The sequence below is a fragment of the Maniola hyperantus genome, chromosome 19, assembly GCF_902806685.2.
Source record: "Maniola hyperantus chromosome 19, iAphHyp1.2, whole genome shotgun sequence".
Taxonomy (NCBI): Eukaryota; Metazoa; Arthropoda; class Insecta; order Lepidoptera; family Nymphalidae; genus Maniola; species Maniola hyperantus.
In genome coordinates, this window is record NC_048554.1 from 10,168,847 (window position 1) to 10,190,979 (window position 22,133).

Genomic DNA, 22,133 nt, shown 5'->3' on the forward strand with positions numbered 1-22,133 from the left:
TTAATAAAATACTGTTCAAAATAGATACCATAGATTATCTACCATACCTTAAAGAAAAATTACATGCACGCTAAACTTTTAAATTATTTATGGTTCTGAAATCTTGGATGAATCTCCTATCTCTGTAAATACTTAAGTCTATGGTCAATGTCAATTTAGAGTTTTGACATGAGTGAGATTGATGTCCAGTCACCACAGTCAACCTCAATGTGTTCGCAGTCAACAGTCAACTGTCAATATGGATTTGGATAACCTATAAATATTTTTGGATCAACTGGTTTTCAATGAAAAAGTGAAAACCCACGGGGTTTCTTTGAATTTCTAGTAACATTATATCTTCAAAGAGTATATGGTGTAATCTTTATTGTTTGGTAAAATGTCTGAATTAAATCCTGAAGTACTCGAAGAAAGGACTAACAGTGCCGAAAAACAGGTGAAGGAAATAGAAGATGAATTGGAAAAGCTGACGAAAGGAGATCTCAGCTACATAGGCGATCCACGACTCGATAAACTGCTCTCCGATAACGAGAAATTAAAACATCGTCTTGCGATACTCGAAAATGCAATCCAAAAGGAACAAGCCGGAGGGAGCACAGTAGGGGTAAAGAAAGAGCCCAGAAAGCGACCTACGTTTATAACTGACATAAATTCCGTTGATGGAACGTTGTGCTTGCTAGATGAACTCAAAAACATCTTCACTGTTGCTATAACATCGGCTTACTCAGACTTGGAAGATCCACCGATTCAAATCAGTCTATCTGGGAACAATCCTAAATTTGGGGACTACCAGTGCAACTCTGCCATGCAGATTTCACAGCTACTTAAAGCCAAGAATGTTAAAACGAATCCAAGAGAAGTAGCTAACAATATTCTAAACAAAACACCTTCATCACCACTTATTACTAAAATTGAAGTTGCCGGAGCTGGTTTTCTAAACATTTACTTAAATAAGGAATTTGCTGAACATATTCTTAATTGTATTCTCAGATTTGGTGTAAAACCTCCGCCTGTGAAAAGGGAACGAATCATAGTTGACTTTTCTTCTCCAAATGTTGCAAAAGAAATGCACGTAGGTCACTTAAGATCTACTATAATAGGTGACAGTATTTGTAGGCTTCTGGAGTTTTTGAATCATGATGTACTCCGAATAAATCATCTTGGAGACTGGGGTACTCAGTTTGGTATGTTAATTGCTCATTTGCAAGACATGTACCCAGACTTTAAAACTCATTCTCCACCTATAGCCGACTTGCAAGCATTTTACAAGGAGTCTAAGAAAAGATTTGACGAAGATGAAGAGTTTAAAAAGAGGGCTTATGCTTGTGTTGTTCAGTTGCAATCGGGACAACCTGACTATATTGCTGCTTGGAAGTTAATTTGTAATGTATCACTCCAGGACTTTCAAAAGATTTATGATCAATTAAACATCAAAATCACCACTAGAGGAGAGTCTTTTTATCACAGCAGGATGAATAAAGATGTAAAAGAATTGAAAGAGAAAGGTTATTTGGAAGAAGATGAGGGAAGGTTAATCATGTGGCCGAATCCTGACAATCATGAGGGTATTCCGTTAACAATTGTTAAATCTGACGGTGGTTATACTTATGACACCTCTGACATGTCAGCCATAAAACAGCGGGTACAAGAAGAAAAAGCTGATAGGTTTATTTATGTAACTGATGCTGGTCAATATACCCATTTCATGCTTATAGATGGCTGTGCTCGGAGGGCTGGGATCTTGACTAATGGTAAAAAATTAGAACACGTAGGTTTTGGAGTGGTACTTGGTGAAGATAAAAAGAAATTCAAGACAAGGTCTGGTGATACTGTGAAGTTGCGAGATTTGCTTGATGAAGGGTTGAAGAGGGCTCTAGACAAGCTAATAGAGAAAGGCAGAGACAAGGTTTTAAGTCCTGAGGAATTGAAGCAGGCCCAAGAAGCAGTTGCTTATGGTTGCATCAAGTATGCTGATCTCTCCCACAATAGAATCAATGATTACGTCTTCTCCTTTGATAAAATGTTAGATGATAAGGGCAATACAGCAGTTTATTTACTGTATTCTTTAACTCGAATTAGGTCTATTGCTCGAACTGCTCAAATATCGATTGAACAATTAATGGAGGAAGCTCAGAAATCTGGTATTAAGTTGACTGATGAAACGGAATGGAAACTTGGTAAAGTTCTGCTAAGGTTCCCAGAAGTTATTCTCAAAGTTTCGAAAGACCTTTACATTCACAGTTTATGTGAATATTTGTATGAAATATGCTCTGCATTTACAGATTTTTATGACAAATGCTACTGTGTTGAAAAAGATAAAAGCGGCAAAATTGTGAAAGTCTTTTACGAAAGGCTGATGCTGTGTGAAGTTACTGCCAAAGTTATGCAGAAATGTCTTGACATTTTAGGCCTTACTACAGTATCTAAGATGTAATATAATAGTGTGTATGCATCACAGTAAATAATTTACTTTTTATATAATATTTATTGTTATAGCAAAACATTTTCTTAAATAAAACAGTTTGGATGTAGTAAAATGTTTATTTATCCCCAAAAACCTCTACAAAACTATACCAGGGTCAATTATTTTTATCAAAGTTAACATTTCACGAAATAACTGTTAAAATTACAATGAATTTATTATTATTAACAATCACTGGGCTATGTATTAAAATGTCTTTCTGAATACAGAAATGAATTTCTACAGCAACTGAATAAATATAATATGCAATAATTTAAAGCTAGAAGTAGAAAATGCTGTTTATTTTTGTAAACCTGGAATAAATAGGGCAACACTGAAACCCTAATATTTTAGGGGCACCATGAGTATTAAGTGTTGTTTAACTGAGTTATTCCTTATCTTTATGTTGCCCTTATAGTTTAAGAAGCATTTCAGTGATTGGGCCACTGAAATGGACTTAGGTATACAATTACGCTAGAAGAGGAGTGCCATCGCTAACATTTATTTCCGAGTACGCTCACATGACGCTCGCTGCTGCTATCAGCGCCAAAATGGCGAAAATCAAGTTGCTTCAAAAACCGGTCGGCGATCGCAGGCCCAGCGTAAGTACTTGTATTACTAGAGGTCAGATTAGATTATAAACAGCAAATCCTCGAAGTATATAGCTTTGGATTACAGAGCCATTGAGATCTAAATATTATAAAATTCTATTTATTTAACTACTTGCTACTTCGAAATTAATCTTGCAACATTGGTACACATTTTTAAAATTCTCTGAAAATATTCAGTGTCTGTAACTACTAGGTACTTGTTAACAGAAGTGATTATTACATAAACCACTATAATTTATATTGGTTTTGTTAAGAACAAAACAATCCAACATTAACAACAGAACAGACGTAGTTTGTAAAGAGCGGAAATCGAAGCTGGGACTTCTAAACATAGGACACTTAACATTCGGGCACTAGTCTCATTCCTTATCAATTAAGCATAATAAATACATGAGCTTACGTATTATATAATAACGACTATTGGAAAATTAGGCCCAGTACCCACCAAAGCGGAGATAAGTTTAGCAGACAGATTACCGATAGATGACGATAATTTTAACATGTCAGTTCTCCTCATAGAAATTTACAAAACACACCTCCGCTTCAATGGAAACGCACCCTTAGAGTTGGCATCAGGTAAAGAACTCTAAACGACAATGGGGGCTATGTCTGTGCATGGGCAAACATAATATTATGCTTTCCTACATTTGATTGACGAACCAACAGTGTGGCAGATGGATACCCCCACCGTCGCGCCTTACTTCGTACTACCAACCGTCACCCACTGCGCACGTTCAAGGTCAGAGTTCTTTTTAGCCGACGCCAACTGCAGGTAGGTATGTTCCCAACCTAAATTAATTTTCAAAAATATATTGTACCTACCTACAAATAGTTAGGTTTCATAAGTAGGTACCTACTTAATGGGAAAACGATAAATACCATAATATTCTAAATACAATAATGTACATACTACATTCAAAAATATGTTCTACATTTGGCCAAACACTATTTGAAATTTCCTAATGGCTAGAACCTAAAGTGAAAATGAAAAAAAAAATCTTCTCAATGCATGGAAAACCAATGACACCTCCGTGGAAGACATGAGAATTTGAGATACATTCTGATCTAATGGCCACTACAAATAAAAATATAAATAATAAGTTAATATTTATACATTAAGTATAGTACGCGACAGGTCGAGAAGGCAATCGGGGAGGGAACGCCCCACCTCATACCCCGATTGCGATCTCAACCCGTCGCGGACTTCTAGAATACATTGCAATTCCAAAAACTTAATACCTCAAGGCTAACTATGAGTTTTGCAAACATTTAAACACTTTGTGTAAGTATAAAATTATTGTATGACATATTAGCGGTTACCTGACGAACTACAACGTAATATATATATATATATATGAATACAGTTCGCTTCACGTAAATAGACTGCTGACCTTGTACCTGCGTAGTAGGCGATTTATAGATTTGGTGGTACGAAATAAAGGGCGACGACAGATACATGACACAGCAGACTACTGTCGCCAAGCGGTCGTTTTACGAGAAACGAACTTGTACGCCGAACAACTTGAGCGAATGTGCAGTAATGCAGTATCGATTTTTAGGTCTGTTTGGCGAACAGGGTGCGAGGGGATTCGCGCTTGGATTATTAGTCGCCTTTCCTCCACTACGCCGCTTCTTGCTCAAGTTGTCTGCCGGACTCTGTACTTTACGGTAGCAAGATAAAGACTCGTATATACCTATCTAGGTAATACTGTAATATCTAGGTGTACTGTAGGGCTAACTTGTATCTGAATAAAAAAAATATAAAAAATACTGTAATTAGTGACGGAAGGCGATTGGTCGCTTGTTTCAGCCATGAATGTATAATTGCAGCACACTACCGTAGAGTAAAGTACTACAGCCTTTTAAAAACTCATAGTTGCCGAATATGTTGCTTTACAAGAATAAATAAATATGTCATTCTGTATAGTATTCGAGACAAATTCCATCGAGATAATATTCAATTCCTAATCAAATAACCATACAAAATATTTTGTGAATGTGATGCCTTCTTACATAGACTAGTGGAAAAATATAGACTTAAACCTTAACCCCATGGTCGCTTTAGGCGGCCATTCGGGCAAAGCGGTTTTTTACAAATTGCCTTAATTATTCATATGCTCTTATCTAAATTTGCAAGAATTTGAATTTCGCAGTAGTCGGTATAAAATTTTTTTGGAAAATCAATCGTTTGATAGGTTTTTTACGCAAAGTCAAGGCGGCCGTTTTGAGTACAGCCTGCACACCTCCCCTACCCGGCAAGAAAAATTGCGCATCGAACTTTAAAATGAAATAACGGTTTCGTAGAGCGCTGTCTCTGTCATCGAGACCGACAAAACGTCACAGAGACGACACTCTACAATGCAAAAATCTCTTTCTAAAGTTTCTTTGCTGGGAACTGTATAAAGATATAGCAGCACGAAACATAGTAAATGATTAATTGATTACAAAGAAACAATAGACACCCGCTATTTAAATTACTTGGTCAATACCTACGAAAAATCTACAAATCTGGCATTTACTAAGTTTTGATATTGGACACCTAGTTGGATAAGAACTTATGATTGTTTAAGATTGAAATAAAAATTAATTTAAACAACACTTGTTGGCATTTAGCCTTATGTTTCAGTTAGCCCTTATTTAGGACCCCAATCATAGAATAGCAGGATCTAGAACATACTTAATAGGTACATCTATTAATTTACACATAATTCATAAATACTAAATAGGCATATATCAATCCTAATTACAATCTTATCCGCCATAAATACTAGGAAGGTAAAAATTTAGCACTTCCTTATATTTTTAACTACGGGATAAAAATATGGTGGAGCGGTTATCATTTTTATGAACAAACATAATTCTTAAACCTTTGTTTATTTAACAGATAACCAATATTCAAATTGAATAATTTAAAAATCGATTTGTTTTATTTAAATTTTGTGCAACCGCTTACATTAAAAATAATAATAATTACCCTGTCACCTTAACAATAGCCGGTCGAATTTAATCTTTCAGATTTATTCGATCAAACAATAATAAAATCAATATTTCAATCAGTATCATTCAACTCATTATATACAATCACTAATTTGCGAATGTTTGCAGCAAATTTATGACTAGAAATAGGTTATAATTATCGCAGTGTTCAAATTTTTATTTAAAAAATTACTTGTATGATTAGCTAAAACTCCGGTCAAGTGCGAGTCAGACTTGCACACGAAGGATTCCGTTCCATCGTATAAGAAATTTAATAACAATTCCCTTTTACAACTCTCATAGTCCGATGGGACGGCAATCCGATACGACCGGAGAGAGATCAGGCGAGTCCCAATACCTATAATTTTTAAATACAATTTCAAATATTTCTTGAAAACATGTTTGTGATTGGTTGGAGACTCAAAATGATTAACACCTACTGAGATTTTTGTCTCTGTCATTTGTATGGGATTACGTAACAGAGAGAGCGCTATACTAACTTCTTTACATGGATAGAGTATAGAATCCTGCGGTATGCAACATCAAAGATAAATTTCTTGACCCCAGAAAGTCTTATCGCATTCGAATGTCATATCGCGAAAGGCCCGAGTATTGTTAGCATAAGCATGAATATTCATGCGACCTACATCGCTTTTCACCCGCGAGTCGCGCTTCGCCCCAGTTTCCCAACAGGCTCCGATTGTCTCGCACCTTATCGCGACACGATAGAAATTAACAATACACGTTGATGTCCTAATCAATTAGATGATACATGATAGCTCAATGTCTAAAACAAAAGAGATTATATTTTTTATGATAGGTACCTAGAGTTTTACCTACGCTTCAAAGAAAGGGGGTTCGAATATTTTAGTATGGAACCTGTCCTGCCTACTGTTTTTTTTCAATACAAGCAAATAATTATTTTATGAGACAAACAGCCGTACTCAGAGTAGCTTAATCGTTACTTAAGTTTAGTTAAAACGAGACAGAGCTATATCTCTCACATAAATCTGTCTCGTTTTAACTCAATCTTAAGTAACGATTAGCGACTCTGAGTACGGCGGAAAATCTTCGAAAGTGTCACGCTTCCTACCGGCAAGACGACACTACTAGGCGTTTCATCTTTTTTAATACATATCAAAAGTTACCGTACCGGCATGCAAGATCCGAACCTGCGTCTTTCTTGGAATCCTGCCGGTTCTGTAACTTTTGATAATATGTGCTTATATAAAATTATTGTTAAGCATACGAGTTTAATATAATTTCGCACCTTTATAGTTTCGTCCAGCCTGTTTGACCATCTAGAGTCACAGGCATTTTAAAAATAAATGTGCTGCAAAGTAGAAACCTGAAGCTGCATTAATCAGCATTAATACTTTCAGTATACCCCCTGAAAATATTATTGTTGACCTCGTATCACGGCACTCATTGTAGGTTTTACTTAAATAAACTTAAATGGATTTTCTTTACATATTGCCTATAATTGTACTAAAGCCCTACATACACAACTGGTGGGAAGTCTACTATATTATTTAAATATGACGATTCATAATGATTGAGCAATATCTACTTAATATACCTACATTTATTCTAAGAGCCCACCAGGTAAATTGGGGGAGGTTTACATTTTTTATCAAATACCCTCTCCGAATTATCACTAGGGCTTTTTGTTTCAAGAATAAATTCCTTTCATTTTACGACACAAAAATATACTTAGTATAAGATACATGCTCAAGAACAATATTCACCATATACACATAAAATACAATATTAAAGTTAAAAAGTAGCTACACTAAAACATGTATAAGGAACTATTATAGTCTAAGGAAAAATTCACATGAGGTGTATAAAAAAGACCACTGGAAAAACTGGATTCCATATAAGTATAGACTATACAGTAGACTATAAGATAGATTATTATAAAAGTTTCTAAAAAACCCCTATTAAATTTTAAATACTCTAAAAAGGGTTGGATTTGGTCTTGAGATTCTGGGATACTACGTAGTACTACAACAATAAGATTTAACAATATTTTACAAAATACCACACTTAGTCCGAGAGATGGTGAACGAATTGTTTTAAATGTTTGTACGGGTCCAAATTAGTACTTAAGTGAGTAACAGTGATAAAAGTAAAACTGGTGGAAGACTACGGGCGTGGCTATTTACTTACCACCCTACCGTCAAAGCCGTGCCGCCAATTTTGCCGCCGTGATTTGGCGTTCTGGTACGATCCTGTTTAGGAATAACTGGCACAGCCTTTCCAAGTTAGCAGCCGCTATCATCTTAAACTGCGTCATAATTTATAGATGAGATCACAGCCAAGGGCTAACGCTTGTAATGGAATAAAAAACTAATTCGAAAAGCAGAATTTTCAGAGAAAATACCGACAGCAAACTAAGATGCGTTTCTTCATCTAGTGCCACTAGAGATATCGTAGATAGCAGCTATAGGTATATATTCAAAATTATCTGTCATTTTCTCATTATTCGTCAAAAAGTGAATAAAAGCATCTATTATTAGACAAGTAAATTATAAACAATGATCAAAATGACGATTCCATTTTTAGAAATCGTAGAAAAATCGTTAGATATAAGTAGGACCCATACCCATAATATTGGTAGAGAAACAAAGGAAGGTTCAAGGCCACTACAGGCATGTTATTTTTATTTATTACTAGTTACCTAACTATACTTAGTAACGTTTTTATGTGATAAATTTTGGCGAACAATTTGACTATTCGCCATACTGAAAGCTGAATAGGCACTAGCCGATTTCTATAACTATTCGATATCTTTACTAGCACGTTAAGTAGCCTTTTTTATGAAAAAGGTTCCAATTTTGAAAGTTATATTTAAGATACAAATAACAGTAGCACCTGAATTTTAATATTAATTTGAATCATTTTTGTAATAAATAAATGCCGGTATAAAGACTACAAATAAATAGTTCACCACCTCTTGGCTTACCACTGTATTTTAAAATGAACGCGTTCTGCGTAGTTTGAAATGGGATTAAATTACTCTAGAGGTCGTGGTTTGTTGCATAAACGTAGCCGTATAATTCAATCGACTCGAATGACTGCACGCAATACAGGTTATATGGCATAGAAAATACGACTGTAATAGATAGAACTATTCCAATATTAACTTCTACTTATTTTTATGTTTTTAATTTAATTTAAGGTAATATTCAAACACCTGTTACAATGGTAAAATGTATATATGTATGTCATCAGACATTACTTCAACCTGCATTTTATTGAGTAAATAAATCATTCATTCATTCATTCTAATTTTACGTAGGTAGGTACACTTTTCTATATTATGATAAAGTTTGAATTTTAATGCTAGTTTATAAGTAAACTGACTTGTCACTGGAATTGGCGTTAAGTTAACGAATCATTTTGTACACATGGCAAAATGAAATGATATTTTGTCAAACCACGGTTTTTCCATACACATAGGTAAAAAGGATAAAAAACTTTCACTGGCAGAGGTGACCTCAATTTGATCCTTCAAGTTAAACTCAACAATTTTGAATGGCAATGATCCTTGGCAATGTTTTTTTTGTTGGAAGTAAGAAGAAGATTTATGTACCTAAGCCTTCTTTTTTACATTAAAACTACTAATAACCGAAAATTGTTCAGAAGCAGAACGCATCCGTTTTTCTCTAAACTATATGGAGTTCTATGAAATTCAATAATTCCTTGCGAACCATACATTGATTGAACTATGGGTATACTTGAGTTTGTTTCTTGGATTACATAGCGTAAATTTATAATCAGTACCCTTATTATAAATGTGAAAGTGTGTTTGTTTGTCCTTCAATCACGTCGCAACGGTGCAACGAATTGGCGTAATTTGCATGGGTATAGATAAAGACCTGGAGAGTGACATATGCTACTTTTTATCCCGGAAAATCAAACAGTTCCTACGGGATTTTTAAAAACCTAATTCCACGCGGACATCAGCTATAGTTATGTAATAATTCGGAATATGTATCATCTCTTATTTAATACATTAAATGTTTTTTGTGAAAACGTTGAGAAATAGAATTTTCATACTTCCCCTTGGCGCTCTTTGGCATCCATGAATATATAAAGTAATCAATGTAAGGGACCATACTATGGTCCCTAATCTCTTTAATGCATTTCCTTCGCGCTCAGGTCGAAGACATAATATATCGGCTTTCGGCAGGGTATTTCCAATTGACATCTGACATTTCGCGTGCCGTTTATTACATTCAGTAGCCTTTGCTATCGAGTAAACAAAAATAGCTAGAGAGCTCACTAATCGAGATTAAATACGTATTGGTCCAAGAGTGGGTGAACGATTTGTTTAGAATCTTTGTACAAGTTGAAATATACTGTAGGGAATACTATAAATATACCTACATTAAATAAGTACAAGTTGAGTTTTTTGAGAGAGATTCCTGTTCTAGCTGTGCTAACTTGAAGATCAAAATGTCCAATAAAACTTTGAAAATTAAACGTCAAATGAAACTTTGGAAAAACCGGTGCTCGAAATTCGAACACACTATCGACCACGATTGTGAAACATGTAGTATTCACATACTATTTGTTACAAGTGGAATGTATTATACACTTGGTAATAAAATAAATAATAATGTATGAGATAGTCACGTATTTTACCTAGTATTTTGTATATTATCAGTACCCTTATTATAAATTGCGAAAGTGTCTTTGTTTGTTGGTTTGTCCTTCAATCACGTCGGAACGGTGCAACAGATTCACGTGATTTCTCGCATGGCTATAGATAAAGACCTGGAGAGTGACATAGGCTACTTTTTATCCCGGAAAATCAAAGAGTTCCCACGGGATTTTTAAAAACCTATTTCTATCAGCATCAGCTAGTGTTCAATAAAACTGAAAACGAATTTGGTTTAATAAGGAGCTGATTGACCGCATTAGATTGTTAATAGAATGGCTAATTTTGTTGTACACAATCTATAAGCTAATCCGGTCTAAACCTAATGCTATCCTTTTCCACAGGGAGAATTATTTAAATCTACCATTTTGGTTTAGTTTGAGATTGTGTACAGAATTAGCTACATTATGTAGTTTGCATAACAATCCCTTTTGTACAAAACATTGGACCTGTACAAATCACCTTAAAAATCGTTCACCAGCTCTCTGCCTACCGAGCAGTCTTCAATTTGTTTTGAGTTCCGGGAACAGATGGCGCAGTATGGCGAGGTAGTGGACGCTGGCAGCCAACGCCACGAAGATGTGCCATATCGCGTGGGCGAAGGGGATCCGGCCGTCGGACTTGAAGAAGAAAACTCCTATCAGGTACAGGAACCCGCCGATTTTGAGATCGTGCATCGCTGGGATGTGGTGCTGGAAAGAGTTGAAACAAGTTAATAATCGGTAAAAAGTTCGGTAAAAATGGTAATGTTACCTAGTAAAATTAACATAGTGTTGTTACAAAATTGTAAGCGACCAACAGATAAAAGGGTTAGACCAATTGCCAAATGAGCTTTAAACCAATAAAGTCAAAATTAAAAATTCAGGTACGTAATTCCTCGGTCGAGGTTTATTTCGCGATTGAAAAATCGGGCCTCCATAATCTCTATTAGTCAACCGTGAGAGCTAAAGAATAGTCTATGTTTTTAATCATATCCTTTTTTTAAATCCTTTTTATAGTATTAAGAAATAAAGTTGTTTTAAATTAAAATAAATATCTAGTGTAGACTGTACGATGTATTACCTAGGTATATGTTTACAACATAATAATATAAGTTAATGTAAGTATTCCAAACGAAAACCCAGATATTTAAACTTTCTGTTTCTGTACTACTAAATAAAAAAAAGTAAAAAAGCTGTAATAAAAAAAAGTTTAAGACTTGATAGCTGAGAAATCCAATATTCTGTTATTATTAAGTAGTAGTGATACTCTATAATATAACTTAATCTATAGGCCTGAATATTATCTTATACGGGCTGTACGGCAAAATAACGTTAATTAATCAAATACCTACCTATATATTCTCGAGTCTCGGAACTCATTGATGTTAACTAAACAGAAACGAGTTATCCTTCGCCGTACACGTTATTTTGCCGTTCATTGTCCATTTTGCCCGCTGGCGACTCAGATCTATCGAGCAATATGCCGAGGAGTAGACATCTCCATCACGAGATACATATAATTCTAGCATTTCATACAGGGGATTTTTTTATTCAGACAGAAAAACTCATACGTACCTATTTGATATAGGTAATGAAATGAAAACCAAGTTCCGAGACGTAGCTAATGCTCAACATGCGAGGCAAAAATGCCTCAATGAACAAAACAAAATTTCATTTCACTCAGATGAACGACGCATCGTTACGCATAATATTATAATAAGAACACACAATCATTATTTTTTATTATATTTACAAAAAGATAAGATTATTATAAGTCGATGTTTTACAAAACGACAGACAAATGACAAAAATATAGAAGGCAAGTAATATACCATTAAAGTACGTAGGGGAAAGCAGGTAGGATTCGTACACTTTTTACTCTAGGTCATGTAAAAACAAAACTAATAAATATTTCAAAATAATTTCAACGCTGCTGGATAACCTAGTTATCTGGCTTTAATTATAGTGTAGTTCAGTGTTGATGCAAAGTAAGATGACAAAGCTATGATGAATTTCCCAAAAAATTGAAATTGTACGAAAGCACCCCACACGTGAGGTAGCTTCGTACATCGACTAGGGTACATTCGTACATAGTGGGGAGCCTTCGTACACAGGAATTAAAAAGGCTATTTTATATGAAATTAAACATTTATTGATATCAAAATTAACACAGAATCAACCTTACACATAGTAATAATAAACAATATGGTGTTTACAAACAATTTGTTACAATTTTAGTCATTCATTAATCAACATTCAAATTTACCGTTATAGTAACTCGCATTTCATCTCTTTAGCCTTCTGTTTTCTCTCTTGTTCTTCTTTTTTCATCTTTTTTGCTCTTTCCTTTTCTATCAGTCTATTTTTTTCGGGAATGTATTATATGTTATATCCTTAATTTTTCTAATACTTTTCCTTTCTTTGTGTCTTTTTAGGTGCATTCTCATTAACTTTAGGCTAAGGTTCCATAATTTCTTGCGTCATCATCCCACAGTTGATGTAGATGGTGATGGAGGTGGCAATCTTGATGATAGATCTTGTTGAGTAAGAGTTATTTCTTTGGGAGTTGAATTGGGATAGCGCCTATGTCAAAAATAAACGATTTCTTAGTAATTATTATTAAACAGAGGGTCTTCCAAATTTCGTGAAATCCACGTCCATTGTAAGTTTTAACCATTCTAAACTGATTCTAAATTGTCAATTTAAATATAAAGAGTACGTCAAATGTTTATGACGTCATATCTATGTATATCTTTAATACAAGCTGCCATACTAAGCCAGCGTTTTGACGTTTGATAAGAAGTTGCTAATTTGACTTTTAGCGCAGCTCACGACAGGTATGAAACTTGTAAAAAAACATCGAGGTTTCACCCACACTGGCAGGCGTCAAATGTCGCCTATATTTGACGCTTGGTAGGCTATGAAACTACTAGGTATTTTTGATTTAATGACACCCCTAGCCTAATAGTTAGCAGATATCGATTTCAGGATCAAACCGAGAGTTTCTTCACTCTTAGTTCTACTCTGCTAGTGAAGGCACCACCACTATTTGTTGCATGCTATCATCTGGGAGTCGTTTAGAATTGGAATCCGCAAACCCAGTTAGTGCAAAAACGATCTGAACTCACTCGGGGTGCATTCGTAAAGTACGAATCCACCCCACTCCTAACTGCACGAAGGTACCCCAACCAAAAAAATCAAACAATAAATTCAAAATAAAAATAACGGTGAAGGTTATCCCAAAATTAATGTTTACACATGAATCTAAGGCACTTATCCAAAGACTATTATATGTTACTTTAACAATTTGAGCCAAGCTTATTACGAATTAATGTCGTCAAAGATGAATCGAAAAATTATTTTCGCGGTGTGAAAACACGTTTTGACTTATTCTAAAAAAACTGACTGTTGTACAGCCACTGCACTTAGCTGTGAGCCTATGAATATGAGCGGGCCTCACATATACAAAAACACAAACGCGTCACCATGTAGCATAGTGTAGATATGACTGTTGTACGAATGCTCCCTCTGTACGAATCCTACCTGCTTTCCCCTACAGTGCGCGGCAGAAAATAATGTACATCGACCTTTAGAATGAGATTTTGGCTTTTTAGAGCGTCAGTCAGTCTGAACGTCAGAGACAATGCTCTACAAAATCGCTATCTCTTTCTGAAGGTCGATGCTACTCCACTACCAAAATACATCGCGATTCGCGCGAGATCAACGATGTTTGCTGTATTTTTTGTGCAATAGAGATTTAATCATTATCATACGTAACCTGAAAAATATGTGACGGTAATCTTTCTTTGCGACGCAAGACAGAATAGAAATTAGAACAAAAAATATCAACAATTCACATACACTTATGTACATGAAACCTTCAGTATACTTAATAAAATACCTAGGTGCCTAATTTTTTGATCCCGTGATCCAAAACTTTCACATAAAGTGGATAACCTGCGTATAACCCGTAGCGTCTCCTCTTCAATGAGAGAGGTTGCTTTTCTTTTAGGTCGCACTAAACCGACGGACGTTTCAAGGCGAAGAATAAACGTAAAAGTACGATGTTTGTTTTAGCGTTCTTGTGAGCGATCACTGCGGTACCTATGCGTAATTTTACGTAACGTTAACGTAATAAATATTAATGATGTCTAGCGTTGTTCAGGCCTTGAAATGCCTTGAACCTGCAGTAATAGGTATGCATTCCTGTTTTTGTTAGGTTTTAAACGTAACGAAGATAATAGAAATTTCTAGTCCAAACTCAAATTCAAATTATTTTCAAATTTTTTATTTAGAATAGGTAAAATGTTATCTACGCTTCGTCATCATCATGATCAACCCATCGCCGGCTCACTACAGAGCACGGGTCTCCTCTCAGAATGAGAAGGGTTTTGGCCATAGTCTACCACGCTGGCCATGTGCGGATTAGTAGACTTCACACACCTTTGAGAACATTATGGAGAACTCTCAGGCATGCAGGTTTCTTCATGATGTTTTCCTTCACCGTAAAGCAAGTAATATTTAATTGCTTAAAACGCACATAACTCCGAAAAGTTTAGAGGTGCGTGCCCGGGATCGAACCCCCGGACGACTTAACCTTGGCTATCACTGCTGTTACGCTTACTGATGCTCAAAATTGTTAATTTGTAAGATTGATATAGTGATTGTTATAATTAATACGTACCTACTTAAAACTAAAGCTACACGGGTTCCAAACGGGCCCAGGTATGAGAAGAGCCCACAAGCCCACAACAAACTCAGCCGGGTAGTTCATCGCATAGGTTGTTCATATAAAATATGTACTACAATGTTTTCATATTTTGACTCATCAAGGTAAGTAACCTTTACCACAGAATAAATACCTAATGTACTACTTTACTATTCAATTCAATTAAGGCTTTCAGGTGTGCCAGCTGGGCATAGAATGCATAGAATTCGTACATTGAAAAGGCTGGATTTGACAAGTCACTATCCATATTATCACCACCCTCACTACCTATACCTATTATAAAAGTTAAAGTGTTTGTTTGTTGGTTCATTGGTTTGTCCTTCAATCACGTCGCAACGGAGTAAACGAAAATCACGCCAATCCGTTACTCCGTTGCGACGTGATTGAAGGACAAACCAATGAACCGGATTGGCGTGATTTTTTGTATGAGTATAGTTAAAGACTTGGAGAGTGACATAGGTTACATTTTTATGCCGGAAAATCAAAGAGTTCCCACGATTTTTAAAAAACAAAATCCACGCGGATTCGACCTAATTTCAAAAATTGTGAACAATAGTTGCTTCATGCTCTACCTACTGTTTTCTGCTTGCATTCAACAAGTTTTTTCATTACGTAGCCGTTTTCATGTTATAGTAGAAGTTTGAAAGCAATTATTTCTCATTTCAAAGAGAATTTTTAATGGACAAACTTTCTCTACTATGTGCCCTGCCCATTGCCACTTCAGCTTCGCAACCCGTTGAGCTATGTCGGTTACTCTAGTTCTCCTACGGATCTCCTCATTTCTGATTTGATCACGTAGAGAAACTCCAAGCATAGCTCTCTCCATCACCCACTGTGATGTCGACCATGTCTCGGATCCATATGTCATCCCTGGCAACACGCGAAGACGTTTGAAGACTTTTATCTTCAAGCACTGAGGAATTTTGGACAAGAAGACATCTCGAAGCTTCCTGAACGCTGCCCAACCGAGTTGGATTCGGCGACTGACCTCTTTCTCGAAATTGGACATACCCAACTGGGTTGTGTGTCTTAGGTATATATACTCTTTTACAATTTTGAGTGCAGAGCAGAGCGAGAGTTTTTTCGAGTATGAAACACTAAAAATAGACTTAAAGCTCCACAAAAGCAAGCCACTACATAATCAAGCTTTGAAATTTAGAACGATGAGAAAGCTCTGGCAAGCTCCGTCGAGCAAAGTCAAGCGTCGCTCGTACGCCAACGCTCAAGTTCAAGAACACTTGAGCACACTACAGCAAACTTACATTAGCATTTATGTACCAGTTTTATGCTTATCTGATGATATGATAACAGAATATGTGTTTTTAAATCTTTCTGATTACTGTCACCCCGGATTATATGGAAACTAGATGATGCCCGCGACTTCATCCGTGTGGATTTAGGTTTTAAAAATCCTGTGGGAACTCTTTACTTTTCTGGGAGTAGCCTATGTCCTTCCCCGGGATGCAAGCTATCCCTGTACCAAATTTCGTCAAAATCAGTTGAACGGTTGAGGCGTGAAAAGCTAGCAGACAGGCACACTTTAGCATTTATAATACTAGCATGGATAGATACGTTCAGAAAAGGTCATATTCGACTTGCCTTGATGATATTTATTAGCACAACACAGCACAATACAGAACCATGTAAGTATCATCATATAGACAATAGATAGTATGTATGTATGTATATAGGTATATATATTTATATATATTTGTGTATTATTAGAATGTACTGTGTATGTAGTCTAATTTATAATAATACCTAGGGCCATTTTCGGCTGCCGCACCAACCCGTGCTTTCGTGATTCCTTTCGTCAAAGGTTGCCTGGAAGAGATCGCTTTAGCGATAATGCCGCCTTTGCATGCTACATCTATTAGATTAAGATCCTGTATTGTTTTTTCAATGTTTACTTTGTGTTGTGTGCAATAAAGTGTAAAAAAATAAATAAATAAATGGTGTAATCCATACTAATATTATAAGCGAAAGTTTTTCTGTCTATGTGTCTGCTAGCTTTTCACTGCTCAACCGTTCATTACTTTTTATTCCGGAAAAATGAAGAGTTCCCACAGGATTTTTAAAAACCTAAATCCGCGCGGACGAAGTCGCGGACATCCTCTAGTTAATTATAACTTTCAAATGATCACATGTAAGAGTGAAACTTGAAGTATATTCTCCAGCAATCTGAATACTAAGTGGTTGGAGTTCTGAAGGTTTTAAGTTATTCATAATCATAAATTTGATACATGGACAAAATAACTTACAATGTTTCTGATACTGATATTATCTATTTTTCAAAGTAAACTAGTGATCTTGATAGGAAAGCTCAGGTCACATGCAAATTGTGGAATCAACCCTTCGGCTGTGTTCCTACTGATTTTAACATGGGGAACCATTTAAAGGGCGGATCAACAAACTCCTGAATAGCCAGCAACGGATTTTTGGTTGCTCTGGTGCTGCAAATGTACTCCCTTAATATCAGGTGCCTCGCCTGCTCGTTTGCCCGCTATTTATGTAAAAGAAAGTTACTCAGTGGGCGATGAAGAGAGTGATCAGCATTCAGCACCGATCCGTAACAGAACCAGTTACCGGCAAAGTCAGAGTCAACGAATAACGAAGTTGAAGTGGTAATGGTCAATGGTGGTGAACATGAGTTGGTTTAGAGGACCGATGGACTTTGGGATCTTAAGGAGCTGGAATGGCTGCCCCGCATCGTATCTCTTCGTAGACCCTTAACTAGATGGAAATAGTACATCAAGTGAGTAGTATGGCGTTGATGGACACAGGAACGCCATGGATTGCGGAAATCCCTGTAGACTTATGTCCAGCAGTGAGAGCAGTCCGTCGGTCGGTTGAAATAACAATATTTTCTTTGAAAAACAATTCATCACTCCCTATCAATTTGATTGATTGCAAAAGTATTTTTGTACTTTCTAAACCCGTCATAGCCTATCCTTCAAATAGCTTGCGTGACAGCTCTTCGCCGGAGTTATCGAGGAATATCAATTTTAAGTAAGTAAAATTGTATTATCTTTCAAAATCAGAGTTGGCAGATCCTCAATAGATGGACGGACGATCTCCATGGCTGAGGCGCGTCATTCAAAGCACCTATATAAAGCAGCTGGTCGATCCTGAAACCGTAGCTGCATCAATCATGCTATAAACTCAATTGTTGTGAATGGCTTTTATGGTATTTTTGCTGTACCACTGCACTTTAGCCAATAACGAGGGAGTGTCGGCCAATCAGAGGTGATTGCGATCGTCACACTGCATGTCAATCGAAAGACTGAATTTAGGAAGTTATTAAAAAAACTTCACTGCGTCGAGTTTGCCCTAGCCCTTAGGCTTATTTTAGTATTAGCTCAAATTGGTCTTTGACCTTGCGATAGATTACCCATTACGTGCTATTAACTAATCTCCGATCCGTAACACTATACTGATAAGCTAACAACATTACGTTAAACGCTCTTGGATGGCGCCTTAGGTACTCTAGGCCGCTTACTTAAGCCTAAACGGACGTAATGCCTTAATTGGTTTTACCTAACTAAGCTTGTTAGGGGCTATAGCTTGCCTCTAGTTATATCAACCAGCTTTAGGTAACTAGTTTATTCCCTGGAGAATATTAATTCAAAGCTGCCGCGTTAACAACGTAATAAAATTATACCTATTTTGGTCTCAAATAAATAAGTATTTATTTATTTATTTATTCATATATACTGTTTGAATACGATCACTAACTGCCGTACTCAGAGTCGCTAATCGTTACTTAAGATTGAGTTAAAACGAGACAGATTTATGTGAGAAATATAGCTCTGTCTCGTTTTAACTAAACTTAAGTAAAGATTAAGCGACTCGAATTTACATATATTATAAAGATACCTACTAGAAAATTGTTTGTAAAGATTAAAGTTTATTTATTTCTCTTCACCATCCTAATCCAGCACTCGATCATAACCTCCGTCGCGGACGTACATCACTTTGACATATCTGATATGGGGAGATCATTTTTATCATCGCTCGTAAAAAAAATATTATGGTCCAAGACCCCAGGACCGCCAGACGTTACTTATTGTCTGAGAAACAAAATCTGTGGGATAGAATAGTGTTACAGCCGGCAGCCAATTTAAACATATTAACTGCTAGTTATGCTTTCAGCTTTAGCAGCTAACACCTATAAATTGGCTGTCGGCACAAGCTAACAGATATGGGTACGATAAAACTTAAAAGTACGCAACGCACTACTCTATTCCACCTCAGACTAAGAATCAAGAGACTTGTCAGACGCGTATACCCGAAAGGGACAAAACAACAAAAGAAATCATATTTACGTATGAAAGGTTATGTTTCATAATTTGCGTTTGCTACAACTGTTACACAGCAATGCACCATAAATGGCTTCTACACACCTTCAATACTAAATTTAAGACAGAAAACTAAATAAAAACTCGTAATATTCGCAATAAATTACTATCACAGAGGTTTGTTGGGCACAAAACGTGCCCAACAAAAAAAAGCTAAACAAAGACAAAAAACTGTGTTTATATCTCTATCACTCTTCAGAGCTTTTCTATACACCAAGCTTGCTCTAACAAGGTATTATTATTTAATATTTTATTGCCAAATCTACCTTGATTCTTAATCTGAGTATTCCACACATTTTTTTTTGCAAAAAATAAGTTACGTCTGGCTATCCTGGGATCTTGGTCTATAAATAAAACATAATCGATAAAACCATGGTGATGGCGGGTATTGCGGAAAATTTGTGGAAAACAGGTTTTCGAAGAGCCCGTTTTCCGGCGACGCGATCTTGCTCCATAGACGAGGGATAAATTATATTGAGTTGATCTTATTTGTGGGCATTGTAATTTTGTTAATATCTCGTTTTTGAGGTTTAAGTAACTACTAGCGACCGCCCGCGGCTTCACTCGGTGAAAATGTAAATCCTCATTATTCCATATCCCGTGGATATTTAGAAAAATCCGGCCTAACGGCGATTACGCACCGCACTTCCGTCATCCGTGAGAATACCTCGGATGTGCGTCGGATTCAAATCGGACAATATAACATCGCTTCGCTTGACTTGACATTCGCAACCCGCTGAGTTATATCCTTTACTCTCATTCTCCTACGGATCTACACATTTATGGTTTGATCACACAGAGAAAGTCCAAGCATAGCTCTCTCTATCGCTCGCTGAGTGACTCTAGCGTAATATGAGGCCCTTATTTAGACCATTCGAATCCACACGTTATCACGTCATGCATACTTTAGATATATTTGAAACAGCGAGAAAAGCTATAAATGTAACACAATCGATAAAGCCAGGTGGGCTGGACTGGACGAGCGGTGAAAGATCAACATTCAACATGAATGAGCAATGTATCTACCTAGTATGATAAAAGCGGTGACGTACCTAGTGAGTATTAATGGAGGAAACCTTTATTGTTTAATGTGCTATCGTTTTTTTTAACTTTATTAAAGTTAGATTTGTTTTAAATATATAAATAAACTAGCTGCCCAACCGAACTTCGTACCGCCTAACAGTCTGATAAGGTAAGGATCACTTTGTTGTGTCACACACACACAACATGTTGTCACACAAAGTGATCCTATAAGGGTTCCGTTTTTCCTTTTGAGGTACCCTAAAAATTAAAAAGAGATACTCTAAATTTAGTTTAGAGAAAGACAACAGAATCGGCGCCAGTGTGTCTATAAAAATGCACGACACACATACAACACATTGATTAAATACCCGTCAGGTGTAGAATAATAAACAAACGTACAGCAGGTACAATATACATAAATCAATTTATCTCGGCATAGGTATATTTTCCGAGAACGGTTATTTACATTGAATCTAAATAAACGTTCATAACTTTTACGATATATCGTAAAAATAGAATAATGCGATAGGGTGAAACCATATCTTTGTCTATCTTATTAGGTTGGATATGAGGCTTGTGTGGTTGTATGCGCCTCCAGTTCTTCAACCATTGCGTATAAATTTTTTATCAAATAAGAATAACATAAAATAAACTTTTAAAGCAAATCTAAATATATAAAAGGAAAAGGTGGCTGACTGACAGACGGATCTATCAACGCACAGCTCAAACTATTGGACGGAACAGGCTAAACTGGTATGCAGATATATAGCTATTATGACGAAGGCATCAGCTAAGAAAGGATTTTTGAAAATTCAAACCCTAAGGGGGTGAAGTAGGGGTTTGAAACTTGTATAGTCCACGCGGACGAAGTCGCGAGTATAAGATAGGCATTGGACTGACTTTTCAAAGTGTCTAGGTCGTGTTCAACGAAGTTAAAGATAGTAAATGTCCACTAAGATACTTACTCAATAGGTCTGCTAGATAGACTAGAATGTTAATGAATAGACGATCACGATTTCATTTTATTTTTTTCTCGTAGGACCTCTATATAATAAATATAATAAAAGCTTTATTTAGATTCCTTACATTAATTCTTAATTCTATGACACTACTCTAACAACATTTTGCTTATAATCTAGTTAATTTTTTAATCCTATTTCCGTCGTTATAAGTAGTAGGTATTTATAATATTTTCCTTATAATAAAATCATAATAAACATGCTTTTTACTTATTTGTGTAGGTATATATTTTATTTATATGTAAGGACCGCCTGTGGCGGTTTAAGCCTCCTCCATTCCTCCCCATATGCATTATGCACCTGTCTCTA

General features: G+C 36.0%; 2 protein-coding genes across 3 annotated transcripts in view; one reads left to right on the forward strand and one right to left on the reverse strand.

The window, feature by feature from the left end:
• Positions 1-200: 200 nt before the first annotated feature.
• Positions 201-2,534, forward strand: ArgRS (arginine--tRNA ligase-like protein). The gene has a single exon (XM_034978646.2). The coding sequence runs from the start codon at positions 377-379 to the stop codon at positions 2,429-2,431; it is 2,055 nt and encodes a 684-aa protein (XP_034834537.1). The 5' UTR covers positions 201-376; the 3' UTR covers positions 2,432-2,534.
• Positions 2,525-22,133, reverse strand: part of LOC117991108 (monocyte to macrophage differentiation factor) — a 43,143-nt gene continuing 23,534 nt past the window's right edge. For both annotated transcript variants that reach the window (XM_034978663.2, XM_034978664.2), the window contains one exon: positions 2,525-11,406. In XM_034978663.2, coding sequence (XP_034834554.1) covers positions 11,218-11,406 — 189 coding nt within the window. In that variant the 3' untranslated portion in view covers positions 2,525-11,217. The remainder of the gene's footprint in view (positions 11,407-22,133) is intronic.